Below are 12171 nucleotides of genomic sequence, written 5' to 3'. Positions count from 1 at the left end.
TTAATATTACATAACTTACACACAGGCGCACACATTGTTTTAATATGGTCAGAAAACAGCAAAGGTAACAAAAATTAAAGAACTATTTAATTAAAAATTGAAATTTGCTACCAAGCTCATTCTTCAGCCCTGTGCATGTTTGCATTCGTGATGATGTGGGAACATAAATCTGTTTAGACCGTCGTAGTGAAGGGACTCAACTTTCTTGTGGGAATACAAAACAAGTCCTGATAATGTGAATCTTAGGGGAAAGACTCGAATCGTGTTTTGGTTAAGGTAAAATAATTTTCTTTATTCTCTATATATCTGTAAAAAAAAAAAAAAAAAAAAACAGTGTCCCTGATATTTAGGATAATATATATGGAAAAAAAAACATTTAGCTGAAACGTAATGCCAGACGACTTTGCATTTCAAACTGACAAAGAGTTCTCATCAAGAAATCTAATGTGCATATTAAACTCATGCTGAATGCATCGAGTATTTGAGCCACATAGTTTTAATTTCTTCTCTGCTCGAGAGCCCACTTTTATCCAAAAACGTTTCATTTTTGACTCTGTCATACAGAACACCATACTTCCACACCAAACAGTCATTGAAGCCTCAAATGTGGATCACTCCACTGCTGGAAATAGTCCCCAACATATTGTTATTGTCACTATTGAAAGTAGCAGTGAGCAGCTTATTAAAATAATCATCATTAATCAGTTGTTAGTTGATTTTAGTTATATACTTTGACATTAGAAACAAATGGGAATCCAAGCCATCATCGGAGGTTTAGTACACCTGGACAGGTCACCAGTCTATTGCACTGCTAACACAGAGTTTAGATTTACCAGTAAACCAAACCAGCATGTCAGTGGACTGTGGGAGGAAGTTGGAGCACCTGGAGAGACCCAACGAGGCAGAACATGTGAACTCCACACTGAAAGGCCCCGGTCGGTAAGCAGGACCTTCTTGTGAGGCACTAGTGCTAACCACTGCTCCACTGTTCCACCCAAACCAGAAGCTCCACCGACAGTAACCAAACCTTTACCCTAAATGAAGCTCACTCATCATCATTTTTAGTGAAATCTTGAACACCACTCTGTGTCAGTCATATGACACAGAGTGGGGTCACTGACAGAGCTGAGAGTCAGGGCAAACCAGCTGCTGCTGAACTGCAGGCGTGCTGACCTGTACACAACCACATCATACAGTCTGAGCCACAGTGAGGACCAGACACCTCACAAAGGTCTAAACTCAAACTGGTCCACACAAGGATAGCTTTACACACACACACACACACACACACACACACACACACACACACACACACACACACACACACACACACACACACACACACACACACACACAGTTTCAATGAGGTGAAAGTTTTTCAGACATTCCTGAGAGCTGATACAGATTGAGGAGGAGAACAAGGAGAAAGGAATAAAAGGGAGAAGGATTTAGATTAAAGAGGGAGCAAGGGAGGAAACAGATTCATAGTAGCTGGAGATAAACATGTTACCAGCTCTGACTACATTCAAGTGTTTCTTCCAGATGCTGCAGTAAGTGTGAAAGCCTGTTATTTTGTCCCGTACACTGTGGACTCTGATGCCACTGACACCCAGAAACAGAAACAATTATTGCTGCCACTGCAACTGTATTTTCACAAAACTTCACTTTTGTGTGGTGGACAAACATGAATCAGTGGACTCCTCAGTATCTAATCTGATATTAATTTTTAGTATCAACTGGGATCTGCCAATCCTCTCTCTTTGACAACCCTAAAGCTAGCTTAAGGACGTGGTAGTGACAAAATGTTAAGATGCTGGAACAAGTATTAGTAACTTTGAAAAAGCACTGATTTAGTTTCTTGACAAGACCTCAGATTTACAAATGTTGTCTTTTTCTTATTTTGAGACACTTTTACGCATCATTGTTGTTTTACTTGTTGTAATTTGTTCTTTTTTTTAAGTCTATTTAGATGAAAAACTGAAGTCAAAACATTAAGTTTAGTCTGTGTTCCATTAGCTTTCCTTGATTTTATCCTTTGTCATTATTCTTTATCTATTACATGACTCATCTTCCATCCATAATATAAGAACCCAATCTATATATCGCACATCAGAGATCCCCCACAGGAAGCTTTGAAGAATCTCACATTAGATGAGAATCATCAAACATAAAGAAGCAGCAGCATCTGGCTCTTTAGATGAGAAAGAAAACATTTAAGTTGCCCATTCATTTATTTTCTTAATAAGCTAGTGTTGGTTAGGGTTCAAATGTACTGCTTTATGTAGGTTTTCCATTATTATGCAAACCCAGGACAAAACTCATTTAAGATAACAGTGTTGAAAGGTTTCTGAAATGATTCTTCTTATGCAACCTCACCCCAACAATAAATGGTTCACAGGCGATCTGGTTAGAGCCTGTAGTCAGATGAGAAAACCCTCTTAAAAAAACTTTACTAGGGAACAAATCACAAGAGGAGCAGGCTGTGAAAACTTGTTCCACAGCAGTGCACGTACAAATTCAGGAGTACCTTTGACCCACACACAGCAGGACTCTAAAATCAATACGGCTCAGGCACAGACACGATGATGGACGGACCTCCCAGAAACCAAGTCAGCCTTGAATTTAGAAGAAAGCTTAAAAATCCAAACTAAAACTTACATTTGGAGTCCTTGACAGTTTTCAGAGCTGACTGCAGTCGCTCCAACATGATGGATAATTCAGACCTGAACCGAGCCGAGACCTCAACAATGCACTGTCCTTGTTTCTCTGTCCTCACTGTTTGTCCTTCTGTCTCTCTGTGCTGTCTGCGTGAAGCAGGTTGCGGCTCTAAAAGCAGGAGCTGGACTGAGTGAGCTGAGCTGCAGTGAGTGATAGAGGGACAGTCAGAGGGGGCGGGGCTTATGCAGAGCAGATAGCGGTGGGAGGGAAATTACTCATGTGGAGGGGGAGGAATGCTAACAGTGGAGATGATTGTTATATTTCCAAAGGAGGAGGTGCAGTGGAGTGTTGTGTATCATTGTTGCTCAGTTCTCTGTTCCTTCCAGCTGAATGCCGACCAGAGAAGCTCAGGTGCAGCTGAAATCAACCAGAGAGTCGCCACAAACCCAGCTGTGGAAAATCCCTCAGTGCTTTTGCACAGCTACTGTACTGTGTCCAGCTTCTGCTGCTTTTTGTGTCAGCTCCACCACAGTTTCAGGAGGAGGGAATATTGGACTGCATTTATGTATTACTGTGCTGCTTTTATCTGAAAGCTTTAATTCCTCCCTGTACACCCACGGCTTGTTTACACGTGAAACGAGTTGCTTATTAACCCAAACTAAACTGTGTGATATGCAAATCTAGTGCCCAGGGTTATAGTTACTTATAAGCTAAGTGCTCTTGTTTTGTAATTATTACAAGTAACTTTTATTTTATTGCAGCTGAGTGCCTTAAAATCACAGCAGACACGTATAAATATCAGTAAGGTAACTCAGTGGCCTGAGGCTGACGAAGCCATTTTTCTGAGCTTCTATTGTAGCCAGAATGTACAGATGGAACATAATGGATATCCGGTTCAAAACTTCCTGTTTCTCCTCTGGTCCTTTTAAACAAATACCGATAAATTTTATCTGCATGCACCAAAGCTTGTTCAAACAGAAACCAAAAATGTACCAGTATAAAAAGTCTTGCCCTTCCCTCCAAAATCAGATGTTTGTTTATTGAAAGTTTATTTGAATATGAACTTGAGCTCTGGATCGCTGGTGAACAGTAGGCTTGAAAAACAATTTTCAAGTTTCCATCATTTCTTTTTTTTATTTTTTTGTCATCCTATATCTTCAGAGAGATTGAAGGATTTCAATAGGTTTTATTTTTAACCCATTTCAAGTGTCAGTGGGTAACATTTCCAACTCTGTGATCCAGCCCACTGAATTCCTTTACTTTTAAATTACCCACTTCCCCTCAGGCTAAGCAGAGAGGTTGTGTTTCTTACTTATCCATCACATATATTACCAAATGAAAGTCCCTTTCAAGTCCAATAGCTCTCTCCACTAACTGACTGCCTGCTTTTTCTAACAGTTTGATTTGTCGCCATTTAGTGATCCATGGAAATAACTTGTTTGCTTTCTCTTCTTGTTTTGGATGAACAGTCAAATTTTCTTTTTGAAGAATAGCATCGCCACAATTTAACCACTAGACCATCCAAACAACATTTGCTTAATGATAAGTTGAAGCAGTTGTTTTTCTATTGTCCATTTCAGGTATATTCTTCTTGAATCCTCTGTTTCTGTTATACTTCTTTGTGCGTCAGACATAGGAATGTCAAACTAGGACGGATAAAGTGAGGAAAATAATCTACGATACTAAACAGACCAGGGGCCCAAAGGGGAGGTTAACAAGCAACACAAGCAGACTGAGGGTTTAAATAGAGGCATGATGTCATTAGGGAGAGAGAACACAGCTGGGGAAAACAAGGCACAGGTGAACAAAATCAAACTAATGAGACAAATGGGAAATAAAGCTAAATACATGGCACAAGAGACAGCACCAAAATACAGTACAAAGTAATGACACAGAAAAAGACCTAACACAAAGACTAAGCCTGGATACGAGGAAACAGGGAGCACAGGGGAGGTAAAAACAAACTGAAAACTCCAGGACTTAAATATAACCTCAAAAGATGACCTAAAATACAAAACTCAAAACCACGACCTCTGCATCCTGTCAATGAGTTTGTTGTTGATTTCTGTAGGCTGGCTCTGTCTTTGTGCTTTCTCCATATCAGCACAATAAACAAAACTTACTGTTGGACTTCTACAACAACAACCTGTTCAGTTTCAGCAGTCAGAGATAAAGTACCAGGCATCAGCTGGATCTTTGCTTTTTATACATTTAGACCTCTTTGTGTCTAAATGTATGTAGTTTGTTGTGGTCACTGCACTTTTACCTTGAACATGTGTACAGATGAAGAATTGGTTCATCTCAGGAAAACTCAATCATATAACAGGCGGTGACGCCGACAGAAGCTGGACATACGGAGGACTCTTTGCCACTCACCTCCACTCACTTCCTGAGAGGCGATAACAAATCCAAAGCCTTCTCCTTGTCGCCTCCTCAGCTCCACATCCACTGACTTTACTCCTCCTCCGCCTCCTCTTCCATCCTTAGGAACGGCTCCTAGTCCGCCCTCTCTGAGTGCAGGAGGGCCGCCGGCGCTCTCCTCCACGCCCAACAAGTCACGTGGCTCTAAGGTCAGCGTCACAGGAACTGAGTCCAGGAAGCTAGTGCTCTGGATGAGGGCCGAGGCTGGAGGTCCGTTAGGCGTCTGGGCAGGAGGGGCACCTAAGGGTTCAGTTCAGCTTTATTTGTATTCAGTCACAACATCTGTCATCTCAAGATGCTTATCGCTAAGAATTAGGCGACACTGTGGGACCCACATCATCTAAAAATAATCATTCTAAAGAAACCTGGCATTTTGGATTTGCTTGGAGAGCACAAGATTTGTTAAATGATTCCCTTAATAAATGATTTTCCTTTGCCTCTTTCTGGCTTTCTCGCTTTACAACAAAAAGTATTTTACTTAAATATTTACACAGCCCATCATAGTTAAGTAGAAATATGTAGAAGTGTAGAAATGCTGAAATATCTGCCTTTTGTTTTCCAATTTTCTGTTAAATAATAAATGCATTTATTATTTTCCTCTGCAGGAGCTGTTTCTGAGGCAGAACTGGGAAATCATGTCACTTATACACCAACAAAAACAGCTACTGGCACAGTCGCCACTCACTTAGCAGCACACCTCACTACTACTCTTGGATGCTTTTACCTTGGTGGTTCCCTGCTGCTGGTAGTTGACCCTCCTGGGGACTCTCAAGGGCCAAACCAGCCTGGCTGAGTGGGGGAATACCCCCCACCAAGGCACCCGTGGAAGGGGAAGGCATGTCGGCTGAAGTGTTGGGGTGGGAGGAGGAAGGGCCCGTCATTCCGTGTGGGATGATGAGGCGTTTGTAGATGTTGGGGGTGACGACTGGGGAGGATACGGGAGCTGATGGAGGAAAGAGTAAACCCTTAAGTTCTCATTATGTCATATAGATATGATCTAAAGTTAAGCAGTTAATCAAACCAGTTAACCAGTTAAAGTTAACCAAACAGTGAGTGACAATAGAAATTAAGTCTAAACACATTATTGGCCATTTCTGCATGCTTATTTACATTCTAGGAATTGCTGGATAACCTATGCTGTTCAATAACATTGATTAGTTTGCACCAAAAATAACCAGTGTCAAAATGCATAAACATTTATGACACAATCATTGGCTGATGAGACGAAGACATCCTGCAGCCTGAGCCCGACATACTTAGATTTGCATTGGTGTTATTAACAGTCACAGTCATCAGTGAATTAGGGTTGGGGTAACGGGCGTCAGATATCTACCTCCTCTGTAGACCAGAAGTACAACCTCTCCCTGTTTGGTGTGTTCCTGCAGCACTCTCTGCACCTGAGGAAGGAAACACACTCGTGTTTATTACTTCTGATGGAACTTCTTTAGTGTTCCCCACTCATCACGTCACATTAGACATCGGTTAGTTTTCATTAACCAATGGCTATGTCTGTCAGTAGTAACAAGGAGGGCTGAGGCAGGTAAACTACTGTGATGAGGATTTGTTTTTTAGGTTAAACAGGACCATCTCTCTTTCCTTGACACACAGAAATAAAACACCTCTAGGATATACGGGGAAATATCCACAAAACTCCCATGAGCACCCATGAGAGCTTCCCTCTTCCCAAAGACCAACTGTTCACTGCTGAGCTAACGTCAGTCGGAATATCAAGGTCGAGCGAGGTGATAAAGCCATAAAAATCTTTTACCTGGGAGAAGCTGAAGCTTTGGACGTCTGCTCCATTGATCTTCACTATAATGTCTCCTGACTGCAGCGACAGGCACTGCCTCCGATCCCAAACCCGCCTGACTACTGCCTGTTGACCCCCATTTCCTCCTGCTGTCACACTGAACCCCAGCCCCCCGCTCTCACTGCGGCTGAGAGCCACCGGCACGAGCTCCCCGCCGTGGGCTGTCCCCGGGGACCCGGCTCCAAGGGGGAGCACCAATCCCGGGTTTCCTCTGGATGCTGTGGAGGGTGCTTGGTGATTGGCCGGGCACCCGTTAAAGCCACAGGGTGGGATGTCTCTGGGTGGGGTCAGAGCGAGGGAGGTCTGAGGCATCAGTGGGCGATGCACAGGCGGACCAGGAGGTGTAGAAGAGGAGGGGGTGTTGTTTGTGCTGCTGGAGCTGGTGGAGTTTTGGAGGAGGCCCGTCTCGGGCTGAGAGAGCGGAAGTTTGGTAAGAGTGTGTGAGGATGAAGAAGTGATGGGGAGCGTGGAGGAGGATATGGGGAGCGTGGACGTGGACAGGTCACTCTCTGAGGACTTGGAGCTCTGATGTTGGAGAAGGGAAGTGGAAGAGAGGGCGGGGAGAGTGTTGCTGTTGTAGCGAATCAGAGAAGACCTGTGAGGAAGAGCAGAGTGGAACAGGCTGAGCACCATTACTTCTAAGATCACTGCTAAAGCTGCGCAGGACTTTTCCCAAAGGACAGAAGAACCTTTGAGGTTCGTTTTCACCAAAAGAATCAGGGAAGCACCACGATGTGTGAGGTACTGCTGATGCCCTCACTGACCTTCGAGTTCCTGCATTCGATAGGCCGCCATCAGAGTCACTGTGATTGGTAAGCGTCCTCTCCGCTGGGTGTGGTGGACCCAGTGGGGTATCAGAAGACGTGGGGGTGGGTGGGCCCGTGAGTCCATTTGTCATTGGCTGAGTGGCATAAGAGGGCGGGGTTTGTGCCAGGCCTGGATTATAGAGAGAAGAAGATGAATCTGTTAATTTGTGTTTTATTTTTAACAGCTGTCAGAGAAAAACAAAGTTCTTAGGTTCAACTCTGATGTGATGTGTTCTTTTACATGAGCTATAAATAAGTTCAGAGAGCAGGACAATGGGACCCTCCACGCAGACACGCCAACGGGTCCCACAGCAGGATAAGCCATTGTGGTTTGTTTATCTTATTTTGATAACTTTCTCACTTTGTAGAGACTTTTCATTGTAAACTCTCGCGCTTTTGTTCTGCCTTTGGAGGCCTTTGATCGGCTTTCCAACAAGAAATGTTAAATACCCCTGCTGGGACCCCTGAGCCTGCAGCTCATTATCCTCCCTGGCTACAAATAGCAGAAATTAGTAAAATTACAAAATAATCGTTGTGTTTTTACAATCCTTTATTATTTGTTAATGTGCCACATTATTATGCAGTGAATTAAAATAAATTATTAATGTTTCTAAATTAAATTTGTATCACACAGCTGTGATGAGAGTAGAGGACTGTAAATGTAAACCATGTGGTTTCCATGGTTGCTCTGACCTGGCGTGCTGCCGTTGGCGTCCAGAGTGCGGCTGTAGGTGAGGTGCGTCAGGCCTCGGCTCAGGTTGCTGGACTCGCTGGGGGTCTGCGGCTGCTGAAAGGTCGGATATGAGGTTAGACACTTTTCCCCTGGTTGTGTATGTCCCACGAGTGGAGCCCACCTCACAGATGAACCACTGATTTAAGGGTCTAAATATTTGCACGGCTCACTTTTAAATGGCTGAGCCAGACAGATTCAATGTGCAAGTCTTCTCATCCCCAATTATTAAAGATTGGCTGTCTGCATTTGCAAAACAAGAACAAGACACGATAACTCATTGTTTTTATCTTGGCTCTGCTTAATTTTGTCTCTGGTTGTTTGTATGAAGAGGAAATGTTAGTGTGTGCTAAAAGGCAGCTATTTCTTGTATTTTATGCCTGTTTTTACTGGCTGTGAATTCATTGATCTCTTACACAGGCCTTAACGTTTCCCACAGCAGGCAGAAGAGGAGTCATGGGGAATCTTTTAACTTGAAAGCACTGAAATGTTTCACCCTCTCTATGGGAATATATTATATTATAATATATAGATAATATTATAAATATAGATATTTAAACAGTTTTATGTAGTTAAGTAATTAAAGTAAATTTAGGGCTGTACCGTCTCCAGGCTCTGTTTGGGACAGCCGTCGGGGTTATAAAGCATCGGGTATCCTCTCCTCAGCACCACATCCACGCTTTGACCCATCGGTACCGACTTCAGCATCTCCACCACTTCTTTGTGAGAGCGACCCAGCACACAGGTGTCGTTGATGTAGACCAGGATGTCCGCTTCGAGGAAGCAAAATCTACTGGTTAGAGTCTTAATGTCTAACAGGACATGCAGGAGTGCATATGTGCAGCTGCTGCAGCTGAAATCTGTGATTACCAAAGAAATAAGTTTACAGTTAGAATCCAAAGACATGAAGAACAGATTTTTACACTCAGTTTGACTTCCTGAAGCATCTCTGTCTGTCCACAACAAGCATAATCCATCATTTGAGTGAGAATATTGATGTTTTACGTTCTCTCGCCTTTCAGTGAGCAGTAAGGTGAACAGGCACAGGTACAAAATCCAGGTGTGAACCGAGAGGACTACGAGTGTAAATGAGATTTAATGTTTTGTGTCTTCTCATTCTGGGTGACAAAGTTTCATCTATTTAAAATGAAAACCACAACACGTGAACAGGTCTTAAGCTTGTTTTTTTGTAGCTCTGTTTCATTCCTGATTCCATGCTGATCTCAGAGCATGTGAACCAACCCACAGGGAGGAGGCGTGGGTACGTGGGTCAGATTAAACTGTGTGTGAGAGCGCACGTGTGTGGATTAGTTGTAGATCATGAGATTAGTACTCAGCTCTTTATTTTTCTTAATCAACAGCACCGTAATCCTCCACAGAGAGAGAATCTCAACCTCTCTCCTCTGACCACCTGACCCACGACAACAACTGCCACTTTATGATAGTTTTTATGTGATTATGTGGTTTGGGTTTTGAAACGTCCTGCTTTTACATTTGAACACATTTTACCTGGATTTCAGAAACCTGGATCGAAAACCATGTAAAAAAAACAGATTCAGGTTTGTGACATAACTGAAGGTAAACTGTACTGTGATCAGTACCTGTGTTGAGAGCAGGCGGTCCTCCAGGTGTGACGCTGTACACCTGCAGAAACTCTCGGGGTCGACTTCCTCCAACTATGTTGAAGCCGAAACCTCGAGGACCTTTAGAGAGCCGAGTGTGGATGGAGTAGCCCTTCAGCTGACTGGGCTGGTCGGTGAACTCTGGGACTGAGAGGCGAGAGGAGACATGGGGGACAAAGAAAGGAGGCAGGCAAAGGAGGAAAAACGATGAAGAGAAGGGAAAGAGGAAACGTTAGTCCTATCCTTGAAGGATGCTTGTATAACTCCAGAGGTTCATGTGCAGGAAGGGAGGACGTGGACTCTTTCTTTCAGTGTAAAACTCACAGAGGACAGGCATGCATCTATATTGTTCCTTTTTTTTTTTTCTTTCTGATTGGTGTGACAATAAAAACAAAAAAAGTGGAGTTTGTGGGTCAGCGCTGCCCTCTGCTGGCTGCTGCTGCCAGAATGAAAGAATCCAAGGCAGTTTGTGTGGAAACGGGAAGTTTCAACACAAATACCACCTCAAATAAAAAGCATTTAACTAGAATTTAAAAACAACATATAACCATTTGAGGGTATTATGACTGTAATATTTTTAAATGTCCTTCAGAGAAGCAATTATGTGACATCATGAACAAAACAAGATGAATTGCACGTGAATGAATGATTTAAAACCGCCTTACGTTCTGTAGAAGACGTCGTCTCTTTGTTCTGAGTTCGAGGATCCAGCCAGCTGGTCGTCTTTGAATTATGGCTGATGGACAGAGGAACACACACATCCTAATTACCACCACCACCACCATCATCATCATCAACACACTGGACAATATAATCTGACAGATTGAGGATAAGTTAAAATGTAGTGCTTTTTCTGCCTGCTACTGGAAATTATTATTTTTGCAAATACAGGAAACACTCAGCAACTCAGCTCAGTTTCCTGTTTGTGGGTCTCATGTCTCAGTTTGCAAGAAAATTTAAAAAAAAAAACTGACTCACACAACAAAAACAAGCAGGACTGGTTCACAGAATAAGACATTTAAAGGATCAAATATTTTGTATGTACCAGACTTCATTGGAAAAAGGATCAATTTAAAGTTTGAACAGCATTACAGCGTCCATGGCTTTCCTCAGCATATTTTTCTGATGGCCATAATCAAACGGATTAAATCAGCTGACACCAGAAGAAGAACTGATAAGTATTTCTCACTCGATGTAATACGGCTCCCCTGAATCACTGTAGGCCAGCTCCCAGTTTTCCGGCAGCGGACCTCCCACTCCTGCTCTTCCCCTCCCTACTCCTCTTCCCCCTCCTCCATTCTCCATTCCTACCGCGGACTCCCATGACTGGCTGAGAGGCAGGGTTGTGGGCGGGGCTCCAGCTGATCCTGCTGGTAGAGAATCTCGTCAACGCGCAAACACACCTGTGCAGGTAAGACTGGGATGTGTTACATGTGAGTTTCTCTACCCGTCAGCCCGCTGTCCTCCTCACTGTTGTCCCCTTCCTCCACAGCTTTCTCCAGGTTACTCAGAGACTTGCTCCTTGTCCTGAAGTTCCTCAGCAGGTTTCGATGTTCCTGGTATGTGATTGGTGGACTCTCTGGGCCAATGTGGACGGGGCGGGGCGTCCCATAATAATTCCCTGTGATTGGATGAAACAGAACAAACTGCTGTTTGAAACAGCTCAGGTCTGATGAACTTTTATAGTCAGAGATTTACACATTTCATATCTCCCTCCAGTTCTTACTACTCCATCCTTTCCAAAGGCTCAAACAGTCAGATTTTGTTAGGAAGTTTCCCAAGTGAGTGAAGTGACCTGAAAGTAATTATGTGGTAAGAGTGCTGGTCACCAAATATATGCCCCCCTCCCACGCCACTACTAACTAAGGCGGCCATGCTAAATGATGCTAAATGTTCACCACAGCGTTCTCTTTCATTTAGGCGAGTGCTAATCAAGCTGTGTGCTGCTGAGCGGTGAGCGCAGGTCCCACTGAAAGGATGTTAGGCCCGCGTGGAGTCTGGAGACAGTTTGGTCAGAAACAAGCACATACAGTGGGTTGCAAAAGTATTCGGCCCCCTTGAACTTTTCCACATTTTGTCACATCACAGCCACAAACATGAATCAATTTTATTGGAATTCCACGT

General features: G+C 43.4%; 1 protein-coding gene across 4 annotated transcripts in view; it reads right to left on the bottom strand.

Annotated features, from left to right (window-relative positions):
• The window catches only part of LOC146364974 (membrane-associated guanylate kinase, WW and PDZ domain-containing protein 3-like), a 60908-nt gene that overhangs the window by 19750 nt on the left and 28987 nt on the right, over nt 1-12171 (bottom strand). For 2 of the 4 annotated variants that reach the window (XM_084917995.1, XM_084917993.1), the window contains exons 6-16: nt 11495-11668; nt 11237-11417; nt 10713-10783; nt 10027-10194; nt 9029-9198; nt 8389-8482; nt 7654-7825; nt 6848-7484; nt 6413-6476; nt 5804-6022; nt 5035-5319 (exon numbers count right to left, since the gene is read on the bottom strand). In XM_084917995.1, coding sequence (XP_084774121.1) covers nt 5035-5319; nt 5804-6022; nt 6413-6476; nt 6848-7484; nt 7654-7825; nt 8389-8482; nt 9029-9198; nt 10027-10194; nt 10713-10783; nt 11237-11417; nt 11495-11668 — 2235 coding nt within the window. The remainder of the gene's footprint in view (nt 1-5034; nt 5320-5803; nt 6023-6412; nt 6477-6847; nt 7485-7653; nt 7826-8388; nt 8483-9028; nt 9199-10026; nt 10195-10712; nt 10784-11236; nt 11418-11494; nt 11669-12171) is intronic. The other 2 variants (XM_084917996.1, XM_084917994.1) reach the window with 2 other exon arrangements.

The sequence above is a fragment of the Perissodus microlepis genome, chromosome 20 (assembly GCF_051167445.1).
Source record: "Perissodus microlepis isolate ML-2025 ecotype Zambia chromosome 20, ASM5116744v1, whole genome shotgun sequence".
In the NCBI taxonomy this organism is placed as follows: Eukaryota; Metazoa; Chordata; class Actinopteri; order Cichliformes; family Cichlidae; genus Perissodus; species Perissodus microlepis.
Note: the sequence above shows the minus strand (reverse complement) of the source record. Positions and strands in the feature narration are given on the sequence as shown.